We start from the raw sequence: 24,173 nt of genomic DNA, 5'->3' as shown, positions 1-24,173 counted from the left end.
GCCTACCTGAGGATGAGATGCTCTGTAATCAAATACAGACAGGAATAGATTGAGTAGAGACGTCTGATGAGCAGTCATATCTTCTTTAGACATACTTGAAATACTATCCCCAAGGACTGACATCAAAGGTATAATTGAAAGCTGAAATCAAATATTTTAATGCAAATAATTATAAAACCTAATAGAAGATACAAGTGGTCATCACTTTTACAAGTTTACCAATTACGAGAATAGAAAAATGCAGTGAAGTATACATGAAGGAAGTACAGCGATCTTTTCAACAAATGAGCAGTGGAGTTCAAGGCAATCCTGTACTGCCCAGGTTCATACTTTCCCCTGCTTGTCATATTTCAGGGATAACATTTTAAGATGCCAGCGAGATTAGTGCAGAAAATAACGCGATTGTTGCCACGTTTGATGAAAACAAAGTAGTTTGAATGAGACATAAATATGACCCACATTTTCAAACGTGATGTAACACCATCTGCCAGTGAGAATTATCACTGATCAACATTTGATTCTCGCCAATAAATTGGTGAAAATTTGGATTCTCACCATTAAATTAAAATATCATAATCAATTTTTTAGGTTTTAATTCCCACCAACAGCATGAAAGTATCATTTCTCGATCTACCAATGTGCTTTGTATTTCCAATAGTGATAGGGCGGGCTACCCTGGAAGACAACTCACCTCATGTTCATCTAGGACATGGTGATAACATTGTGTTATGACAGGTAGAAGAACTCTTGGGGACACAGTGGAAGATAACTTCTGATGAATTGCTTTAAGTCTCATCGTTAGTTGGGATTTCTCGTCTTTATCCAGCGCAAACAGAGCAGACACCTAAAAACAAAACAAATATAAGAAGACAGATAAGAGTTGATGCACATAATGGTGTCCAGTGATATATTTATATCATTTTTGCTAGAATCCTTGCTTATTTGAAAATTTTTGCAATGATCGTTTATATCTGTTTGCAACATTTCTAAACTTCCACTGTGCCATTTTGTTAGGAATACGATTGATTGATTGACACAGATTAGGATCACTTTAAATATTCACAAGACATCAGAGTTTGCTTGTCATGGGGATTTTCATAGCATATCCATGTGCAAGGTAAGAAAGTAGCATACCCTCATCTTGTTATATTCAAAAGATATGGTCATTCCAGTCATGTGACTGTCACCTGACTTACCTTTGTCAAAATATCCAACAGATAGGGGCTCAGGAAGTGAGTCAGATTATCCACAACTTTATGTAACGCAGTAACTGCACTCAGTAATAGCAAATCATGACTTAAATAAAAAAAAATAAAAAATAGGTGAAATAGTACTGCAATAGAAAGTAAATTAATAAGTCTCAAAAGTACTGGGACAGCATGTTGGCAAACAAGCTTCAGAATTGGCTCTCAGCTTGTGTTTTGACAGTTATTTTTTCTAACTTGCTGGCACCAACTAGTAGTCTTGCCCATTCCAAAAGAATCCATATAGCAGTAGGTGTCAGGACAATGCTAACGTATTGCTGAATTTAAACAAATAATTTATTACAAACGCATTAAACTATGGTAGTAAGATTAGTCACAGAAATTGATTTTGATAATGCCAATTATTCAAACCAGTTCAAACTACTCTAGATATTGTGAATCCAGATGGGATGCATAGCAAACAACTGGTGCCCTCAAGTCTAAAATAAGCCAACTGTTTATTCAAATTCCAAGCTGCTGGCAATTTTGAGTGCTAATTCACCAAATTGCTGTCCCAATACTTCTGAAACTGGTAGATTTCTAATGATTGTGTCTTATCTATATACAAGAAATTGTATTTTGATATAATATTTTCTATACTTTTGGAATATATCTAAATGAACATAAATATTCTTTCTTACCTTTTTAGATGGTCCTTATTATCAAGAATTGTTACCAATGAAGGCATAAATTTGTTCAAGTAAGGAATACAATGGGCTTTGAGACTGGAACACAGCTCAGCCAAGCATAGCAGTGCACTAGCAGCAACCTGTACAAAAACACAAAATATATATTCAATTTTCAGATATAAAGTATGTAATTGTACTTCTGAGGTAGGGATGTACAGACATATGCATGGGTCTATTAACATTGTTTGCAGGAAACATATTTGTAGCACAACGGTGAATCACAGTCAAAAAATGTTTTTATCAGATGAGTTCTTAAAGACCATATCGCAATTCTAATTATAGTGCTTTGGGGGATAATAGTAAGTATGCATGAGCAGGCACATTTTGTGGTCGATTTGTGTTCAATCATGGTTTGATTTTGTCAAAACAACTCCACAATTTCACTATGATTTGGGATTGCAATACAGTCTTTGCTGTGTACTTGGTTGGGGCACCTACTGCATCTTCCTAAGTTAGTGAATGCCGACAGACGACAGTATGCTCAACCAGGTTTATATAGTAACTTTTGAGTCAGTATAGGGACTACATTAAACTAATGCCATCCAATGTCAACTATTCAAAAAATTATTGATGAGCATTACATATGTATACCAATTACTTACGTCTTGTCTTTGCACCAACTTTGGAAAAAATCTATTCATCATTTCAAAATTTACAAGAACTTGTGCTGGACAGATAGAAAAAACTACATTCACAGATAGAACTCAAAACAAAAGTACTCACCTGGGAGTTGATGTCTTTTGTTGAGAACACTTTAGTGACGATATCCATTACTGGAGTAAAGTGTTGCGGATTATCACAACCCAACACTTTACACAATAACTTGAGACTATAGAGGGCGGTCTGTCGGTTGACATCAAGTTCTGACAAACCACCACCGACTATTTTGGTTGCCTTGGTTACTGATACAAGTTCTGGAACAAGCGCAAGTAAAAGTGACACCTGGATAAAAAATGAACGAGAAAAGAAAGCTTAATTTGTTAAGCTTCGGCATAAAACTCGCATGTAAGTGACACACTAAAGAGCGATTGTGGTCATGCCATGCCCTGTTAGACTCATAGCAAAGTACAAAACATTTGTAAAACACAATGTTTATAATTACATAAAGTCCATATTCTGCTACACACAGATATAGTTGTGCCATATAAAACACCTTGAGGATTAGTCAATTATATACATAAAGGTTTTGTGCAATATTTTAAAATAAACTATGCATTCATATTTCAAATACTGTTATTTCACATTACCTGTTGTTCATTGAACGGTTCTTTATGTTGCGTTAGTTTGTTATTTAATAACTCCATAGCTTTACGTCGTACGGCAGCGATGTCATTATGCATGAGACCAGATACCACATTGATGAATATATGTGTTGGTAGTAATGCATTTATCTGAAATCAAATCACAGAGATGATATGAATCATACGAGCATTATTTGACAACATTGATGAATATACTGTGAACTGCTTTAATTTCAAAATAGAAAATTTTTTGCAAATTTCTCTAGTCAGTAAAAATTGTGAAATTTTGCAAGCAGTTTTGCAAAATCTTTCTTTTTCAAATGCCATGTAATCTTCAAAGATTTCTAGAAGTGAAAATTATTAAATGGTTTACGATATGTGTAGGTAACAATTTTTCTAAAAATACTAAATACAAATAAATGAGAAGAACTGTTCAGTGTTTTTATGTGATTTTTGCCTCTTTAAATATGGTGATTATTTATACCAGAATGTGGATTTCATCATATATCATTATACATGGACATTGTATTGCATTTCATTATCTTATAAATTTTTATGTTGGTTTCAACAGACATCTCTCTCTATATACTACATTATTAAATTGGACATACTGCTAATATAATATCAAATACCACATGCAATCAGACAATATACAGGTGAAACAGATTCTACTACTGTAAACATATCAATTATTCATTGGTTTTAAATTTCACTATTTTTGTCAATAAGTAAAATTTGCTTAGTCAAACCATGTGAACATGAAATTAAAACCTTATGAAATTGCTCAATGCATGAAAATAGTGAAATTAAACACTAGTGAAATTAAACTGTTTTACAGAATACATTCTTACCTTGTCCAATACATCATAGGCTTTATGTAACAAAGCTCTCCAGAATTTCACAGTGGGTTTGTCATGGTTTTTCTCCAGCAATCTGGCTATACATGCAATGTATCGTAGGTTTTCTTCTAATAGACTGGTAAAAAAACAAACAAAAAAACTTCACTATTCTGAGAAAATGCAAAAATAGTCCAGTCTAGTAACTAATTAGGTGAGCCATCCAATTAATTTTGACTTTAACAAATTCCATTTAAAGTTGCATTCACACTTTGCAGAAATGTGAAACATCACTCTCACAACAAGATAAAAAGTGTAAAAATAACGAAATAATGGTAGATATCATGCAATGACATTGTCCTACATTTCATTTTGAAATAAGAGGTTCTTAACCCTTGGTCAAACATAATGTCCCTACAATGTAAATGACTTTCAAAGATAAAACAAAGAATTCTAACTTAGTGTGTAATGTTATAAATGTAACTTGATTTCAGAACCTGCTTAAATTCATCAGTAAGAGCATGTCGTTGAAAACTGTACAGTGTGTTCTACCTTTGATATAGTGTTTTCATGGTGTTCGTTTCCTCTACTGACAAAGCTGCAACCTGAAATAAAAAAAAACACACATTAGATTCTTAAGTTTTAAACTCAACAATCTTTCTACTAACATTCTAAACAGTCTTTGGTTAGAAAAATGCTATAATAATCAAGACTATAAGTCATTACAAAATGCAGAAGAAAATAAACAAATACACACAAAATTCAATGTGGCCCCAGCAGCAGCAACAACAGCAGGAAAACTTACCTGACTAATGAAAGTAGAACTAGATATTAAATGGGGGATGAAATTAACCACAGTATATTTGAACTGCCTTAATTGTTTAGCTGTATGTTTCTCAACATCAAATAATTGATGAGTTTTCTTAAGTTGTGATTTCCGTCTTGTTCCTATGATTCTCTTGTGAGAGGTTGCAGATTCTGAATAAGACAACATTATATTAGACACATAACTGGTAGCAAGAATAAACAGTGGGTTTCAATTTCAATAAGTCCAAGTACAACTTTTGAATACCAGTGAAAACAAAGCATGCCAAAAAAATAATTTCTAAAAATTAGAATTGTGTTTCTATTTTATACCAGCATTTAATTTGCATAAATATCTCATCATTTTACGAGAGCATGTTTTTAATTGTGCAAAGTTATTGTTAAATAGACAATATACCATGATTTCTCATGTTTAGAGGTATAAAGTGTAACATGTATAACGCACAGTAGGGGTATAAATGAGCGAAAACAATATATTTTATGTAAGGAATCTGAGCGTAATGAAGTAAATCGTGACTCTTGGCCATTTTGGGTTGAAAAGTATAATTATTTTTCATAATTATGCAAATGAAGCCGACAAAAATTAGGGTATGATTACATAAACAGCACACACTCATTTGCGTCAGTATTTCTAGAAATGTATTGTTTGTATTGGGTTTCAATGATCATCTCATTTTATTCAACTCTTCTTCAAATCATGCGAAATCTTCACATTTTGTAAACCCTTATTTATAAATCTTTCAAAGTTTGATTCAGTTTCAACTCTTAATAAAATATTATGTTTTAATATATAATATTTTAATATATAATTACCTTCTTTGTCTTCTGGCAATGTGCCAAGATATTTCAATATTTTAATCATATTATTGACTTGCACATGGGGTGCACAGTTATTACAGATTGACAGACAGAATTCAATATCTGTATTCAAACCAGTGATACCCTGTAAATGAAATATGAAAAAATTAGGACAATTACAATTAGAGTCAATACAAAGCTAACAAAATTGTGCCTAACGCCCAACAATAAGACCAATCAGAAAGCTGCTTTCTTGTTGACATGATTTTTCTACACATCAGCTTCTGTTTTGCATACACATAATGACTGTAATTTGCCTGGCATAAACACTGTACATCATACCATTACACAGATGGTGAGATAATTAGGTATTTATCACTGTGAGCTATACATTTATACAGATTTGATGCACATTTTTATAAACAAGCAAAACCAAATTTATACTCCGGTTTTGACTCAAGCCAATCAAGCCTTCAAGAAAAAAATATACATTTTTGTTCATGTTAGCATGCAATAAAAAAATTATGCAAATTTGTTGGTCAATAGTGCAGTTATGCAATAAGCAATTACAATAGTGCAAATACTAACTGTACTGACACTATATACACTAGCATGGCAAAAATGACATGTTTTCAAATGGATTTTCCTGAAACAAAACGGTAATGTGTTTATGTTCTGGTTACACATGAATTTGTGCAGCTAGAGATGTTCGCGATTGTATCAGTCTCACCAAAAACAATACCTAATGATATTTCTTTTATTACCAAATCATTTGATAGAAATTACAGTAACTGTAGCTAACCTTATCAACCACGTCATCCTTCTGTGTAGATGTGTCTACATGGCATACCAACAACAGTACGACAGTCATCCACAAAAATCTGTCTCCTCCAAGCGTACCAATCAGTTGATGAAACACCGGCTGTTTACGATGAGCAGGAATGTGTGGCAATGCATCAACGAATACCTGGATCACCATGGCAACAATCTCATCTATCCCTCCTCCAAGTTTTTCTTTTAGGATTTCTTCCTCACTTGCCTGATCAGAAACAAACATATCAAAGTATAGATAACAGTAATTACATTCTACTTTGCATTGGTGTAAGGCTACTGCAAGAAACACCAAGAACAATGTCACACATTAGGATTTCAGGAAAACCATTAATGTTTGGAAAAAGTTGTTTCTTATTGAATTTAAAGCGCGGCAGTCGTCGCGCTGCGCATGTGCGACATTTGTATTGATAAACATTGATTTTCCCACAATCCAATGCGCTCTTCAAATGGAAATCACAAGTACGAGTTTTAACCTGGGCGCGATTTGCACTAATTACCGCTGGTGACTCTTTCGATACCTCCAATCACATGAAAATTACCTAATTAAAGCTTGAAAACATACTCGTTGTTTGCGCAACAGTCGAAATCACCATCTTTGTTTATACGAGACCCATATATCTCGCGCTTTAACATATGTTATTTAAAAAATTCTTAATGATAAATGCATTGACATTTGATGGGTGAAAACAAGCAGCCTCTCAGCTGAGATAGCTCTGCTGATAGCAATACATTTTTTAATTGAAGATATCATCTTGAAATGAACAAATCTGAGATGTCCACATGTAGTGCCTATATGATATTAATCAAAGCAATCTACTTGTGGTTTTCAACTAGAAGTCAAAAATATCACTTTTTATCAAATATGACAAAATATTCATCAAACATTAAAGAATTGAAGATATCATCACAAAACGAACAAATCTACCCAAGGTACATAAACAACAATTATCAAAGCAATTAGACTTGTAGTTTTCAAGAAGAAAAAGTAAAAATTGATGCAGACCATGGACAATCAAAAGCCGAGATAAAATATTGGCCACATTTGTTTTAAATTATGTAACCAGTGAGTTGGAAAATATTTGTTTTCCCAACAAATTATTGTATGTGATTTCATGTACCAATGCGAATCCAATGAATACTGTCAGCCCACATAAATGTAAATACCGGTACATCACTTTTTCAATAATGCAAATGAAATTACAGAATTTGTCTGGACGTTGTGCGGCTCAACTGTCAGTTATCCAAACCTTGGATTATCAGAAGTACTTAATTTTTATGGTACCATGAGTAACTCATTCATACATTCAGAAAAGACAATGCTAACATGATTTAATGCAGAAAAGTTCAAAAGCCCAGCAAATTTTTGATATTTGGCAGAGTGAAAAGTTCCATCACATAAAGAAGACGTAAATAACAACACCCAAAATTGTTTCCATGAAAAATGCGACTTCGCAATTTCCACTTTATAAAGTGTTAAACTGTCATGGCATTTGTGGTGACAGGAATTCCAGTCACGATCAAAAAAGGAAATTTCCAATTAAAGCAGGTTTATTTAGAAGCAACGTGTTATTTCGTACAGATATCACAATGAAACCCAATCTAGCCTTTAGTACAGCAGTTATGAAACCTAGAAAAAAAGAATATTTTTCCCCTTTTAAAAATAAATAAAATTCTTCTCACCTTAATCAAGACAGGTATTACCGTTTCAACAATTTTATTGATTACTTGAGAACTGTAAGAATCATCTTGCCGTAGTAGATTAGTTCCCATAAACGTAAAGATTGACATGATGTTATGAAGTACATGTTCCTGTAACCAAGACAACAACAATCAGGATCATAATGCAATACTCATAGCAAAGAATCAATAATTATCACAACAGTTACGTATTAGCAATATCAGTTTGAGCAATAATACTTACAGGAAATATACCAGCAGCAGTTGCCAATAGCAACATGGCATGGTGATGCGTTTGTGGATTGTCCGAGACTCGTATGCACTGAATTATCAACTCAACTTTAAACTGCTCTTCAGTCAGTACATCTTGAGAATAACATGACAGTTAGAATTAAAGAAACAACTCAAACATATTTAGGTACAAGAAATAATGAAATATGGGAAATCATGTACAATAAATATTATCAGAGGTACATTACTAGGGTTTGCAACAGGCATAGTACTGTATGGTGACATGCCAAGATCCCATAATAAAGTCTCATGTCGTAGATAGCAAGACTGATGCTACGACCTTCTGACATGACATAGGCGGTTTGTAATAAAACATGTATTACCACATTCATAGCGAAAAAATGTAATACATCAAAAATGTACAGAAAATATAGTTACCGTAATCCGTCATATCGTGTACAGCTATTTTGATCTACCTGGACATCCCAGTTACCTCGGGCATGCGCTTTCGCATTTTTCTGAGTTGGAACGCTTATGCGTGAGCGAGATTGAAACGGGATCTTGGTATCATGTCACTGTAGTTGCAAACCCTTAGTAATGTACCTCTGATACTCTAAAGTACTATACAAATTTTGATGAACTATAATTTCAATACTTGGGGAATGGAGTTCTATTATTTGATTTATCATAAACTTTGGATAATTTTTGGGGTAATTTACACAACATACATGTACTGTGTTATCAAATTTCTCTCAACTTCATAAGTTACCCTAAGCTACTCTGATTTTTAAACAGATATAAATGTATTTCAACTGAAACAAGTCTTTAAATTTAAGTCAACTAAGCTACACATAATTTTATTCAATTCACAGTTGATGCAATGGTGTGTAGCATGCTGCACAGAGTAAAATCTCTGTAGCTTCCAATGTGCTAATACAGAACACTAACATTGTACTTACCTGAGGGCAACGGTTTGTTGTCCGGTGAAAGTTTATTACAAATATTGAGTATAGAACTCAGTATTAACTGTTTAATATATTCCGTAGAAATCTGGTCAGCTGTCTCAGCTTCAAAGCACCTACATCAAATGATAATTGGTATAAGATCATACAGAAATGAAACATATTTTCTCTTTGTAAAACAGTAAAGTTGATGTTTTGTTCCAGTCAGATACTATCTAGCCATTGCTGGCCATCATGAAATAATTTCAGTCATGAAATAGTTATACATCATCCTGGAACACAGTGACTTTTCATTAGAAGATGATAGCAGACCACTTGATTGGCTACTTTGCAGCTACTCTGACAATTGGAAACTGATAATTCAATAGGAGAATGATAATTTATAAACATAAACTGAACCCCTCCCTCCTCACTCACTCACCCTCTCTCCCTCTAAATCCTGAGAAAATTGCACACAACTATTTGTCAAAAATGGAAGTCATGGCCACAAGAGGGCAGTGTTCAATAAGAGATGAGTGTATGGTAAATTCTTTATTTTCACTGTAGATGTAATTCAAATGAAGATATAGTATAGAGACATTGCATGGAATATCTAAATGACTTTCCAGTGGAAATGACTTGTATTATTTAACCACCTTACCCTCCATCATTCCCTCTCCCTATCCATTGAATTAATTTTTCTACCCATTCACTTATCCCAGTATTGTTACCCTCCAATATCCAACTACCCCCCCCCCCCCCAATTCAGTCTTCTCTCTCTATAATTGACTTACTGTGACAGAAGGTTAAACAGAACAGGAACAAGAAGCTGAGAATTGTTGATTTTCTTTTTGTGTTGTAAAAATTCACAAATCAGAGTAATTCGCATCCATTCTCTGCTCTCAAAGACATTATCACCATCATCTGTTGCCTTCTCTTGCCTAAATAGAAAATTGACATTAAATTATGTATTACAGAATATCTTTCCTACATGCATTCCTGTACACTATACATGTATACAATGTATGTATCTGTTTAGTCAAAACTATGATTGGTTTAAAGCCAGGGTAGAAAGTCGGATTAATAACACAAATTAGGAAAAACAAAATATTCCTTTTATGTTTATATAAGTTCAGTGGAAATTGCATATACAGTAAGAACATAATGGATGTGCACATTCTTTTTATGAGGGGAATTGTACATTCTAATAAGTTAGAGAAATGTATGAAACCAAAACACTATAGTGTCCGAGACATAATGGCCATTTTATAACATTTATCACATTTGTGAATTTTTAAAAGAAATAATACCTTTTAACTCGCTTTGCTTGTTTGACAGTGGCTGCTCCAGTGCATTTGTTGACTTTGTTCAGTTCAATGATTATCTGTTCAGCGTCAAGTCGTAACTAATGGAAAATAAAATATCATGTCTGTACATACATTTTGTAGTTGGTATGTATGAAGAGAATTGATACAGGTATGTACGAGTAAAACATCTGTACAGACACAGCACATGTTTTGAAGGATGCAGCAAATGTCTGCACAGAAGCAACAATGTATGTACAGTGATGGCACATTTTAAAAACAGGAGGTGCATGTGTCTGTACAAAACAGTGTATGTCTACACAAAAACAGCGCATAGTTAGAAGGATGAAACACATGACTGCACAGAAGCAACAATGTATGTACAGTGATGGCACATTTTAAAAACAGGAGGTGCATGTTTGAAAGGACGCAGCACATGTTTGAAAGGACACAGCACATGTTTGAAAGGATGCAGTACATGTTTGAAAGGATGCAGTACATGTTTGAAAGGATGCATCACATGTTTGAAAGGATGCAGCACACGTCTACTTACTCCTTTTAAAGTCTTACTGATCAGTGTAGCTGTCTGTGAACTTGTACTGTCAACATGGAGGTCAAATAATAGACAGAGTATACTTTGCTGAACTGAGGATGATGGGATACTGGAATAAAACTCTTTGGTTATCTATCAGGGAAATAACACAGAATAAAATGTAGGTTATATTGAAGTACGCAAATTCCTAAATTGGCTCAAGATATAAAAATAAACAAAATCAATCAATTATATCTGAATATACATCTTAATACCCTCTCAAGATATGTATGGGCATTGAAATCAGTACTAGGGTAGTTGAGTTTAGCACGCATAGAGTTCGAATTAAAACTGCATTTATGGCAGTAATGACAAATAATAATTTAGTCGATAAACACCACAATACATGTACATCAGATTTGGGTCTGTAACTTCCAGATTTGATTTTTGGCCAAGATACTCAAAATTGAACGGGCTATCAACTAAGTTTTGACAACAATTCAATTTCAATTACACACATACCTGTTGAAGCACTAGCTCTTGTGGTGATGCTACCGTGTTGTGAAGGCGCTCATGTAGATTTAAGCATTTCATGAATAGATCCAATGCCAGGGAGTCATCTTCTAAGACCTCGGTGACAACGTTTGTATACTGACGTATAATCCATTGTACAGTTAAGCACTCCGCTTTGGACAAATTATTCTGTTTCATCTTCTCCAATTTATTCTCCAGCATTGGTAATAATTTAAACAGCATCATCTACAACAAAATGTAAATAACATTAAATAACAATATTGAATTGGATTCATGCTGGATTTTACTGCGTTTTGAAAAAAAAAAACGTTTTTTCCTGCCAGGTGAAAGTTAGTGACGATGAATTGTCAGTGCAGTGCAGACTTTTTTTATCTGCAAAGTCCATGTGGTAGTGCTGACATACAGTGCATTCTGCCATCACAACCACATTTCATGTAATATATTGTCTGGGTTTAGTGAAGGATCTGTACAACCACCTTCCTATCATAAATACATTATGACAATTGAATGTGCTATCCTAGCTTCATCAATGCTTAGTTGAACACAGACCCCTTTGGACCGTAACAAAGGTTCTTCTAAAGTTGCACATGTTAGTAAATAGATTTTGCTTTACAATTGAGTCTGTGGCACAATCACCCAGGGTTGGAGGTCGATCCATCCTGATGTTCGACACAAGTAAGAATTTGAACTTGGGTCTACATAATTTGATGCAACAACCACTGTACTATTGTTGGGAGAATGCATTTTGATGCATAGCCAATCAGCTATTGTGGGTTTCAGGGATACCTTATATTTTGTGGAGTTAGCCAGCAAACCAGAGATTGGCTCAAAACTGCTTTAAAATGCAGAGTCATGTGCATACTAGATGAATTTAAGGAACTACAAATTTTGCATATTACATGTATATGCAAATTATTTAATTCAATATGCATGATTTTGTACAAAAGCAATGTACCATCTTGCATCCAAGTTTTGAGAATAGCTTACCTTATTATTGACGTTAGATAAGACAGCCAAAAGATTTTGTTGAACGTGATATGGCACATCAGTGCTAACAACGATGTCCAACAAGCAAGATAACAACATCCTAATGTCACTATCCTGTTTGGTAGATTTCTTCTTTGGGCTTACTGACTTTGTAACTATGATAACATTGGCAAAAAGAATCTCTAACGTCTGATGAGAAAACATTAGATATGAATGATTAATAATCATAAAATATTCATAAACTAATAAGTAGAATATCATAAGAAAGATGGCCTTTTTTCCCAACAATATTTTGGTGCAATCTTTTGCACAATTTTATATATATATATTTTTTTTTCTTCTCAATTTCTTTATTTGTTTTAGACAAAATATAGTCATAATTTTCTATAGGCTACTAATCTTGATGAAAATTAATATGAAAAAATTGTTTGCAGATTCATTTGTGAAATTTGACACATTTGTATCCCATAATTCCTTGCTACAATATCCCAGAGAATGACTGACAAGATTAAAACCATGACTTGATAGTCACTTATGACAATTATTAACTATTACCTGTTTAATGTGATTAGGATCAGCTGTAATCTCTTCAGTGTGAGAGATTAGGGTAGTGATTAGTGACTGGTACACAGAACTGACATCACTACATGATTTAGCAATGGTCTTCAAACACAAAACACCAGCGGCTCTGATTGGTTGAATTGAACAGGAAAGAACCACCAGCAAAGATGGTATCACTGAGAAAAGAATCAGCAGGGTATTGTCAATAAAATATTCAGAAAATGGCAACTGATATTGGTAAATGTGGCACATGTGGCTGACAATTAAACATACCTGGAAAATCAATTGTAAATATTGCACATACTTAAGGAGTCTTTTTAATATTGTTTATTCCTAAAGACGTCTTTTCAATATTACAGAAGCCTGGATAGTCTTTTCAATATTCCACATGCCTGGGGAATCTTTTCAATATTCCACATGCCTGGGTAGTCTTTTCAATATTACACATGCCTGAGGATCTTTTCAATATTACATATGTCTGGGGAGACTTTAGTATTACACATGCCTAGGGAAGTCTTTTCAATATTACACAAGCCTGGGGAGTCTTTTCAATATTACACATGCCTGGGGAGTCTTTTCAATATTACACATGCCTGGGGAGTCTTTTCAATATTACACATGCCTGGGGAATCTTTTCAATATTCCACATGCCTGGGTAGTCTTTTCAATATTACACGTGCCTGAGGATTTTTTCAATATTACACATGCCTGGGTAGTCTTTTCAATATAACACATGCCTGGGGAATCTTTTCAATATTCCACATGCCTGGATAGTCTATTCAATATTACACATGCCTGAGGATCTTTTCAATATTACACATGCCTGGGTAGTCTTTTCAATATTACACATGCCTGGGTAGTCTTTTCAATATTACACATGCCTGGGTAGTCTTTTCAATATTACACATGCCTGGGTAGTCTTTTCAATATTACACATGCCTGGGTAGTCTTTTCAATATTACACATGCCAGAGGATCTTTTCAATATTACATATGTCTGGGGAGACTTTAGTATTACACATGCCTAGGGAAGTCTTTTCAATATTACACAAGCCTGGGGAGTCTTTTCAATATTACACATGCCTGGGAGTCTTTTCAATATTACACATGCCTGGGGAATCTTTTCAATATTCCACATGCCTGGGTAGTCTTTTCAATATTACACATGCCTGAGGATTTTTTCAATATTACACATGCCTGGGTAGTCTTTTCAATATTACACATGCCTGGGTAGTCTTTTCAATATTACACATGCCTGGGGAATCTTTTCAATATTCCACATGCCTGGATAGTCTATTCAATATTACACATGCCTGAGGATCTTTTCAATATTACACATGCCTGGGTAGTCTTTTCAATATTACACATGCCTGAGGATCTTTTCAATATTACATATGTCTGAGGAGACTTTAGTATTACACATGCCTAGGGAAGTCTTTTAAATATTACACATGCCTGGGGAGTCTTTTCAATATTCCACATGCCTGGGTAGTCTTTTCAATATTACACATGCCAGAGGATCTTTTCAATATTACATATGTCTGGGGAGACTTTAGTATTACACATGCCTAGGGAAGTCTTTTCAATATTACACATGCCTGGGGAGTCTTTTCAATATTCCACATGCCTGGGTAGTCTTTTCAATATTACACATGCCAGAGGATCTTTTCAATATTACATATGTCTGGGGAGACTTTAGTATTACACATGCCTAGGGAAGTCTTTTCAATATTACACATGCCTGGGTAGTCTTTTCAATATTACACATGCCTGTGTAGTCTTTTCAATATTACACTTGCCTGAGGATCTTTTCAATATTACATATGTCTGGGGAGACTTTAGTATTACACATGCCTAGGGAAGTCTTTTCAATATTACACATGCCTGGGTAGTCTTTTCAATATTACACATGCCTGAGGATCTTTTCAATATCACATATGTCTGGGGAGACTTTAGTATTACACATGCCTAGGGAAGTCTCTTCAATATTACACATGCCTGGGTAGTCTTTTCAATATTACACATGCCTGAGGATCTTTTCAATATTACACTTGCCTGAGGATCTTCAATATTACATATGTCTGGGGAGACTTTAGTATTACACATGCCTAGGGAAGTCTTTTCAATATTACACATGCCTGGGTAGTCTTTTCAATATTACACATGCCTGGGGAGTCTTTTCAATATTACACATGCCTGGGGAGTCTTTTCAATATTACACATGCCTGGGTAGTCTTTTCAATATTACACATGCCAGAGGATCTTTTCAATATTACATATGTCTGGGGAGACTTTAGTATTACACATGCCTAGGGAAGTCTTTTCAATATTACACAAGCCTGGGGAGTCTTTTCAATATTACACATGCCTGGGGAGTCTTTTCAATATTACACATGCCTGGGGAATCTTTTCAATATTCCACATGCCTGGGTAGTCTTTTCAATATTACACATGCCTGAGGATTTTTTCAATATTGCACATGCCTGGGTAGTCTTTTCAATATTACACATGCCTGGGGAATCTTTTCAATATTCCACATGCCTGGATAGTCTATTCAATATTACACATGCCTGAGGATCTTTTCAATATTACACATGCCTGGGTAGTCTTTTCAATATTACACATGCCTGGGTAGTCTTTTCAATATTACACATGCCTGGGTGGTCTTTTCAATATTACACATGCCAGAGGATCTTTTCAATATTACATATGTCTGGGGAGACTTTAGTATTACACATGCCTAGGGAAGTCTTTTCAATATTACACATGCCTAGGTAGTCTTTTCAATATTACACATGCCTGTGTAGTCTTTTCAATATTACACTTGCCTGAGGATCTTTTCAATATTACATATGTCTGGGGAGACTTTAGTATTACACATGCCTAGGGAAGTCTTTTCAATATTACACATGCCTGGGTAGTCTTTTCAATATTACACATGCCTGTGTAGTCTTTTCAATATTACACTTGCCTGAGGATCTTTTCAATATTACATATGTCTGGGGAGACTTTAGTATTACACATGCCTAGGGAAGTCTTTTCAATATTACACATGCCTGGGTAGTCTTTTCAATATTACACATGCCTGAGGATCTTTTCAATATCACATATGTCTGGGGAGACTTTAGTATTACACATGCCTAGGGAAGTCTCTTCAATATTACACATGCCTGGGTAGTCTTTTCAATATTACACATGCCTGAGGATCTTTTCAATATTACACTTGCCTGAGGATCTTTTCAATATTACATATGTCTGGGGAGACTTTAGTATTACACATGCCTAGGGAAGTCTTTTCAATATTACACATGCCTGGGTAGTCTTTTCAATATTACACATGCCCGGGGAGTCTTTTCAATATTACACATGCCTGGGGAGTCTTTTCAATATTACACATGCCTGGGTAGTCTTTTCAATATTACACATGCCTGGGGAATCTTTTCAATATTCCACATGCCTGGATAGTCTATTCAATATTACACATGCCTGAGGATCTTTTCAATATTACACATGCCTGGGTAGTCTTTTCAATATTACACATGCCTGGGTAGTCTTTTCAATATTACACATGCCTGGGTAGTCTTTTCAATATTACACATGCCTGTGTAGTCTTTTCAATATTACACATGCCTGAGGATCTTTTCAATATTACATATGTCTGGGGAGACTTTAGTATTACACATGCCTAGGGAAGTCTTTTAAATATTACACATGCCTGGGGAGTCTTTTCAATATTCCACATGCCTGGGTAGTCTTTTCAATATTACACATGCCAGAGGATCTTTTCAATATTACATATGTCTGGGGAGACTTTAGTATTACACATGCCTAGGGAAGTCTTTTCAATATTACACATGCCTGGGGAGTCTTTTCAATATTCCACATGCCTGGGTAGTCTTTTCAATATTACACATGCCAGAGGATCTTTTCAATATTACATATGTCTGGGGAGACTTTAGTATTACACATGCCTAGGGAAGTCTTTTCAATATTACACATGCCTGGGTAGTCTTTTCAATATTACACATGCCTGTGTAGTCTTTTCAATATTACACTTGCCTGAGGATCTTTTCAATATTACATATGTCTGGGGAGACTTTAGTATTACAAATGCCTAGGGAAGTCTTTTCAATATTACACATGCCTGGGTAGTCTTTTCAATATTACACATGCCTGAGGATCTTTTCAATATCACATATGTCTGGGGAGACTTTAGTATTACACATGCCTAGGGAAGTCTCTTCAATATTACACATGCCTGGGTAGTCTTTTCAATATTACACATGCCTGAGGATCTTTTCAATATTACACTTGCCTGAGGATCTTTTCAATATTACATATGTCTGGGGAGACTTTAGTATTACACATGCCTAGGGAAGTCTTTTCAATATTACACATGCCTGGGTAGTCTTTTCAATATTACACATGCCTGGGGAGTCTTTTCAATATTACACATGCCTGGGGAGTCTTTTCAATATTACACATGCCTGGGTAGTCTTTTCAATATTACACATGCCAGAGGATCTTTTCAATATTACATATGTCTGGGGAGACTTTAGTATTACACATGCCTAGGGAAGTCTTTTCAATATTACACAAGCCTGGGGAGTCTTTTCAATATTACACATGCCTGGGGAGTCTTTTCAATATTACACATGCCTGGGGAATCTTTTCAATATTCCACATGCCTGGGTAGTCTTTTCAATATTACACATGCCTGAGGATTTTTTCAATATTACACCTGCCTGGGTAGTCTTTTCAATATTACACATGCCTGGGGAATCTTTTCAATATTCCACATGCCTGGATAGTCTATTCAATATTACACATGCCTGAGGATCTTTTCAATATTACACATGCTTGGGTAGTCTTTTCAATATTACACATGCCTGGGTAGTCTTTTCAATATTACACATGCCTGGGTAGTCTTTTCAATATTACACATGCCAGAGGATCTTTTCAATATTACATATGTCTGGGGAGACTTTAGTATTACACATGCCTAGGGAAGTCTTTTCAATATTACACATGCCTGGGTAGTCTTTTCAATATTACACTTGCCTGAGGATCTTTTCAATATTACATATGTCTGGGGAGACTTTAGTATTACACATGCCTAGGGAAGTCTTTTCAATATTACACATGCCTGGGTAGTCTTTTCAATATTACACATGCCTGAGGATCTTTTCAATATCACATATGTCTGGGGAGACTTTAGTATTACACATGCCTAGGGAAGTCTTTTCAATATTACACATGCCTGGGTAGTCTTTTCAATATTACACATGCCTGAGGATCTTTTCAATATTACACTTGCCTGAGGATCTTTTCAATATTACATATGTCTGGGGAGACTTTAGTATTACACATGCCTAGGGAAGTCTTTTCAATATTACACATGCCTGGGTAGTCTTTTCAATATTACACATGCCTGGGGAGTCTTTTCAATATTACACATGCCTGGGGAGTCTTTTCAATATTACACATACCTAAGGAGTCTTTTCTAAACAGATCCTGCATGTCCTCATCAGCTAGATGAGAGAAACTGGTATTGGCAATATGAAGTGCACGCATTTGAACAACTGCTGGCACTAGAGGGAACTCTTCAAAATGGCTGGTCCACATAACGGACAAAAACATCCAAAGTTTAGATCTTTCCTTTAAATGATGCTGGGAAAAAAAGTAGAACATTTTAAAATACATAAGAACTAAAAGTAAAAAAATTAACTTAATTTAAAAAATTAATTTAAACAAAACCCTCATTTTTTTTAAACTTTTAAACTTGTTAGTTCACCTCAATCAGTTTCTTCAATAGATTCCTAAATGCAGCAACGTGATTGGCTGATTTGCTGTCAGCTGACCCAGCAGTAAAATATTCAAAAAGTTTTAACAACAATTTGATATATTCTGTATCCTGGCTGTCTGGTTTTTTATCACAATTCAACCAATGTGATCCTGAAAAATAGATAGGTTTATTGTGTTACCATGGAAACACAGCAAGAGCCCTGCAGTATACTTTCAATTGAAGCAAATATTAGTTCAGGTTGAAAAAGGTTCAGCCACAGTACATTTTAGTGATAGTATAACTTTGTACATATAATCGTTTGCTCCAGGTGTCCATAGTGAGCACAACGGGGGTAGCTATGCAACCATCTTGTTTAAAATGGCCTGAATGTGTTATTAGAATGTGAATTATTTGTCTAATTAGAATGATGAATAAAGAGATTTCTTGCTATTTTTTTTTATTTTTAGTGATTACAGAAATATGTGGACTGTGTTTAAAGTCAAACATATATTTTATATGTTGGTACAGGTAAAATGATTTAAGATCTAGCAGCAAACATAGACCAACATTGTAGCACATGAAGTAAACATATCAGTATATATCATAAGACGCTTTTCTCTGCATTTTCGAGAGTTTTATGCATCACTAAATTATTACCCAAAAGAAAAGATGTATAATCATAAGGTATGCCAAAAGGCAGTACTGGATCAAACCACACTGATATGCAAGATCACAGTACTACCTTTTTTTCAGAACTGTACCTTTCAACAATGTCTGCAAGGGAATATTCATCACTATGCTATCCAACAACCAAAACACAGTATCCGCAAACTCGGGACACTTAACCATTCGGTTTTTCTTTTTAGACAAGACTTTTAAGGCTTTACAGTGGATGTGTGATGTATCAGCAGTCAGCATTTCAGTTTCCATGGTATCCAGATCATCTTCATCCTTCGAAGAAAAGTAGTAATTATATGCAATTATTAAATCAGTACACTTTGAAAGCCACTAAAAGCCACAATAAGGATGTGGTGGTGATTTTCTTAAGCTTGACCACAGATTGGATTAATTTACTAAAAACAGAAGAGATATAAATCCTAGATAGTTCAGTGTGTGAAACAGATAAAATGCAGACATCAACTGAAGACCCAGATTCGTTCAACTCCAACTCCATCTACTTTGTTGCTGCTTTTAAGAGTGATTTGATGTGAATGCAAGAAGATTATTGCAAAAAAAGGAAAAGCAAGGAATCAGTTGTGAATCCTAATGAAGGTACTGACAGAAATTTTCTTTGATAGTAAAGTCATTCGTGAAGTACTGTGGAATATTTTATTTTCGCTGGAATTAATTTTCGCTGAAAAGGCTTTTTGGTATGGAATTTATTTTCACTGATTTTTGATGAGTTTAATGTGAAATATAGAAAAAAAAGTATATTCGCTGGGTTTTATTTTCACGAAATCATCCTTTCAGCGAAAGTAGCAAAAATAAATTCCAAGCGAAAATAAAGTATTCTACAGTATTTAAATCAAGATACATTTGTTACAGGAAAGTCATACAAGGACATAGAATTGCATTTAGTATATACAAGTACATGTAAAAAGGAAAAAGGATAATTTTACTAGATTTTACTTTAAAATTACAAAAGAAGTCATTGTTGTTCTTACCATATTCTTTGGCACAACATCGATTATTCTATTGACATCATCTCCTAAAGCTGACAACAGGGTGGTAGCAATAGAAAGCTGCAATCGAATGTTTGTTGACATGGCAACTAAACTTGCCAGAATGAATTTAGCCACCATTTTAACTCTTAGATTTGTACTGTGGTCTGTCACTTGATCTGACAGCAAGTGTATCTATATGAATACCAGATATTAGTTATTAATATGATTAATATATTTTGTAACAAATATTCCTTGAAAAAAAATTGTTTTTATGCCAAATATATCATAAATTATCAAACAGAACTTATCACTTCCAAGCTTATAAATTCTTTCACTTATGGCAGTTCAGACTGAATTCTCTGCACATTCCCTGAAAACATCTCATTCTATATGATTGGAAACTATTACCTTCTATACAAATGTAATCATTCTCTGAGATCACAACACATTATTAGACTCTGAATCAATAAATTCAAAACATACCATTTTCAGGACATCACTTTCTTTCATTTTCAACATATTTTCAGTAATCTTTGTAACCGTGCGTTCATTCACTTCAGCTACTGTATCCTTGTTGGATTTGGCAGTGAGTGCAACGTAACCTGCAAAGTTCAAACGAAGTTATAACCCTGCAAACACTTGTCGGCATAATCACTGAGAAACAAAACAAGCAACCTGTCGGCTGATATCGCTCCGCTGTTAGCAATGCACATTAGAAAATGAACAGTATGTATAGTATTAAAGAAACTTGTGGTTTTAAACAAGAAGTCGAAATATAACTTTTTACCAAAAATGACAAAAACATTCATCAAAATTAGAGAATTAAAGATATCATCACGAAATGAACAAATCTGAGAGAGGCCCACATGTAGTACCTATATATGTAATATCAAAGCAATCGGACTTGTGGTTTCTAACAAGAAGACAAAATTATCACTTTTTACCAAAAATTGCAAAAATATTCACCAAAAATAAAGAATTTGAGATTTTGACATGAAATGAACAAATCTGAGAAAGAACCATCCAAGGTACTTGCATATCAAATTTGAGAACATTCTGACTTGAGGTTTTGAAGAAGAAGTTAAAATTGTAAAATTGACGACGGCGGATGACAATCAGTAATATGAACAGCTCCGCTGTGTAGACTTTGTCTAAAAAAAAATCAAACAATGTGAACATATACAACCCATCTGATCAAAGCACTGTACAATAAGTAATCACTGCTAATGATTCCATTTTCAGGATTGATGATTCAAGGAAGTTTGTGAAATTTTGTGTGATAGTCAATGCGACTTGAAGGATCCTCAGTTTTCATAGCTATAAAATTAGAAAATCTCAAACTATGGCCCTCACAATATTTACCATTACTGAAGGTCACCAGAAAGCCACTAAAACCACAAATGCATTTCAATCAGAATGACTGGAAAATTTCAAGAAATATGTTTATTTCATGATGAAGGATGATCATGTTACCATAGTTACAACTCTCATCCATTATCTACCTTAGAATTACATTACATATACAACCCTTTGAGCCAAAAAATCATCTCAACTTTTGTCACCACACAATCTTCTCTTTATATTTTTTTGTGCAAGACATGTAGCTAATGGAAAATTGTCCAAAATTTAAAAAAAAAAATTATAGAAAAATACAGAAAAATATTATATAACAATATTAGTGTGAAAAAGTATGGCATAAAAATGTTATATTTCAGACTTACTTTCACTGAGGTTAGCCAATACTTTGTGTTTTTTAGACAATGCAGATGTTGCTATAGTTAGAGCTATTTGTTTCTCTTTCAGTGGTTCTTTACTTCTCACTAGATAAAGATATGGCAGTACAGCCAATGCACAGTCATCTATCTTGGCGGCCATCTTGTTAAAAAAATTCTGACTACAGAGAATACTTAGGACACAATGTTCAATACTCCACCTACAAAATAAATTACAACTCCGTGACAAAGTCAAGAACCAAATCAGTAATGGCTAAAATTTAGTTATCAATCTTTTTTTTGTAGTTAGAAATATGTTGATATGACAACATAGTAAATGTACTTTACTACCGAGTCTAGTGAAAGAAAACAAGAAATATTTTTTAACAAATAAGAAAACTGCAGGTTTATCAAGCAATGATGTAGTACAAGTACAACTCAAAGTAGCATATTGTTAATTATATATGAACATGTTGCCTTTGTAAAACCACCACATATGAATAGTACTAAGATGTATATTGTATACAGCAGTCTCTGCAGATGATATGCTAAATTTCAAAGACAGCGACCATTATGCCAAGACTTGTTTTATATGGGTCCCTTACAAAGTGAAAATACTGTGAAACGCTTTATTTTTGCTCGGAATTAATTTTCGCTATAGGAATGATTCAGCATATATACCTTTTTTCCTATATTTTACATTCCACTTGTCAAAAATCAGTGAAAATAAATTTCATACAAAACGCCCAAAATATCTTTTCAGCGAAAATTAATTCCAGCTAAAATAAAATATTTTACAAACATTGCTTAAATAAAATTAGAACAAGCTTGTCATGCAGAGTATCAGTCTCTGATTAGTTTTCACTTATTGTTACTATATAAAAAGTGAATTTTATTTTTCCAAATTATTATAATATCTAAAACAAGACGTTTCTCAACGTATGATTTTTCTGTTGTGTCAATGACACGCCAGTAAATTAGCATAAATAGTTGCATCACAGAAAAATGTTTTGTGTCAGTGACATGAGGGCTAAGAGGGCACCATAGAAATACCATTATTTCAATCCCTGGTAATGCAGGTTGTTTCTTACCAAGATTCATTTGAATGAGTACTCCAAACACTCAATAATCCACATAGAGCCACATATAGCTTGTCGCCTGGCAACACATCAACCAATTTCTAATAAACAAATAAAATTTATCAAGTCACATGATCATTTATTTCACAGGAGCAAGAAACCAATCAAATGGCATTGTTTCATGAATACTGATTAACTGTTTTGATTGGAGGATTGTGGTATACCAGGTACAATAACTGGATACATACACATAGTTAGCACTAGTACACACAAGTTCATGTAGGTAGGGATAGGCTTAGCAAAAGTAGCATGCAAATTACACATCTAGCTATAATCAGAACAGTATGACTCGTAAATGTGTGATATCTGATGAAGATCACATGCCAATTACAAAACCAATCCTTATGGAAATTATTGAATATGTGAAAGAAACAATTCATGTTCATTTCATTTTTTGTAGTTCCTGTACCTGTGTTTACTAGTGTGTTATATTTGTTCATTTTGCGTTTTTGAATTGGTGATCAGTTCGCTCATTTCAGTTTATGCAATCAAACATTTCTGAGCATGTACTCACTGTGTTTTCTGATGCTTTTGGTTAAAACTATGACTTATGCATACTGAATGGGAATCACGAGTTTGCTTCCAGCGAGATGTGCATCACATATCATAGTACAAGGTTAGGTAAGTTCAAGCTCTGCTT

At 34.3% G+C, this 24,173-nt stretch overlaps 1 protein-coding gene across 1 annotated transcript in view; it reads right to left on the bottom strand.

Annotated features, from left to right (window-relative positions):
• LOC100373273 (HEAT repeat-containing protein 1) overlaps positions 1-24,173 on the bottom strand; it is a 38,573-nt gene that overhangs the window by 3,208 nt on the left and 11,192 nt on the right. The window contains exons 12-38 of the mRNA XM_085503916.1: positions 23,486-23,574; positions 22,404-22,615; positions 21,166-21,284; positions 20,683-20,874; positions 19,780-19,969; positions 19,028-19,188; positions 18,723-18,903; positions 13,229-13,410; positions 12,674-12,862; positions 11,675-11,911; positions 11,174-11,305; positions 10,627-10,721; positions 10,111-10,257; positions 9,335-9,453; positions 8,389-8,510; positions 8,148-8,276; positions 6,436-6,672; positions 5,649-5,778; positions 4,816-4,988; positions 4,563-4,615; positions 4,026-4,149; positions 3,181-3,324; positions 2,657-2,875; positions 1,886-2,013; positions 1,197-1,296; positions 692-844; positions 7-141 (exon numbers count right to left, since the gene is read on the bottom strand). Of these exons, the coding sequence (XP_085360042.1) occupies positions 7-141; positions 692-844; positions 1,197-1,296; positions 1,886-2,013; positions 2,657-2,875; positions 3,181-3,324; positions 4,026-4,149; positions 4,563-4,615; positions 4,816-4,988; positions 5,649-5,778; positions 6,436-6,672; positions 8,148-8,276; positions 8,389-8,510; positions 9,335-9,453; positions 10,111-10,257; positions 10,627-10,721; positions 11,174-11,305; positions 11,675-11,911; positions 12,674-12,862; positions 13,229-13,410; positions 18,723-18,903; positions 19,028-19,188; positions 19,780-19,969; positions 20,683-20,874; positions 21,166-21,284; positions 22,404-22,615; positions 23,486-23,574 (4,092 nt within the window). The remainder of the gene's footprint in view (positions 1-6; positions 142-691; positions 845-1,196; positions 1,297-1,885; positions 2,014-2,656; positions 2,876-3,180; positions 3,325-4,025; positions 4,150-4,562; positions 4,616-4,815; positions 4,989-5,648; positions 5,779-6,435; positions 6,673-8,147; positions 8,277-8,388; positions 8,511-9,334; positions 9,454-10,110; positions 10,258-10,626; positions 10,722-11,173; positions 11,306-11,674; positions 11,912-12,673; positions 12,863-13,228; positions 13,411-18,722; positions 18,904-19,027; positions 19,189-19,779; positions 19,970-20,682; positions 20,875-21,165; positions 21,285-22,403; positions 22,616-23,485; positions 23,575-24,173) is intronic.

This window comes from Saccoglossus kowalevskii, chromosome 9 (genome assembly GCF_978046115.1).
Source record: "Saccoglossus kowalevskii chromosome 9, keSacKowa6.1, whole genome shotgun sequence".
In the NCBI taxonomy this organism is placed as follows: Eukaryota; Metazoa; Hemichordata; class Enteropneusta; family Harrimaniidae; genus Saccoglossus; species Saccoglossus kowalevskii.
Note: the sequence above shows the minus strand (reverse complement) of the source record. Positions and strands in the feature narration are given on the sequence as shown.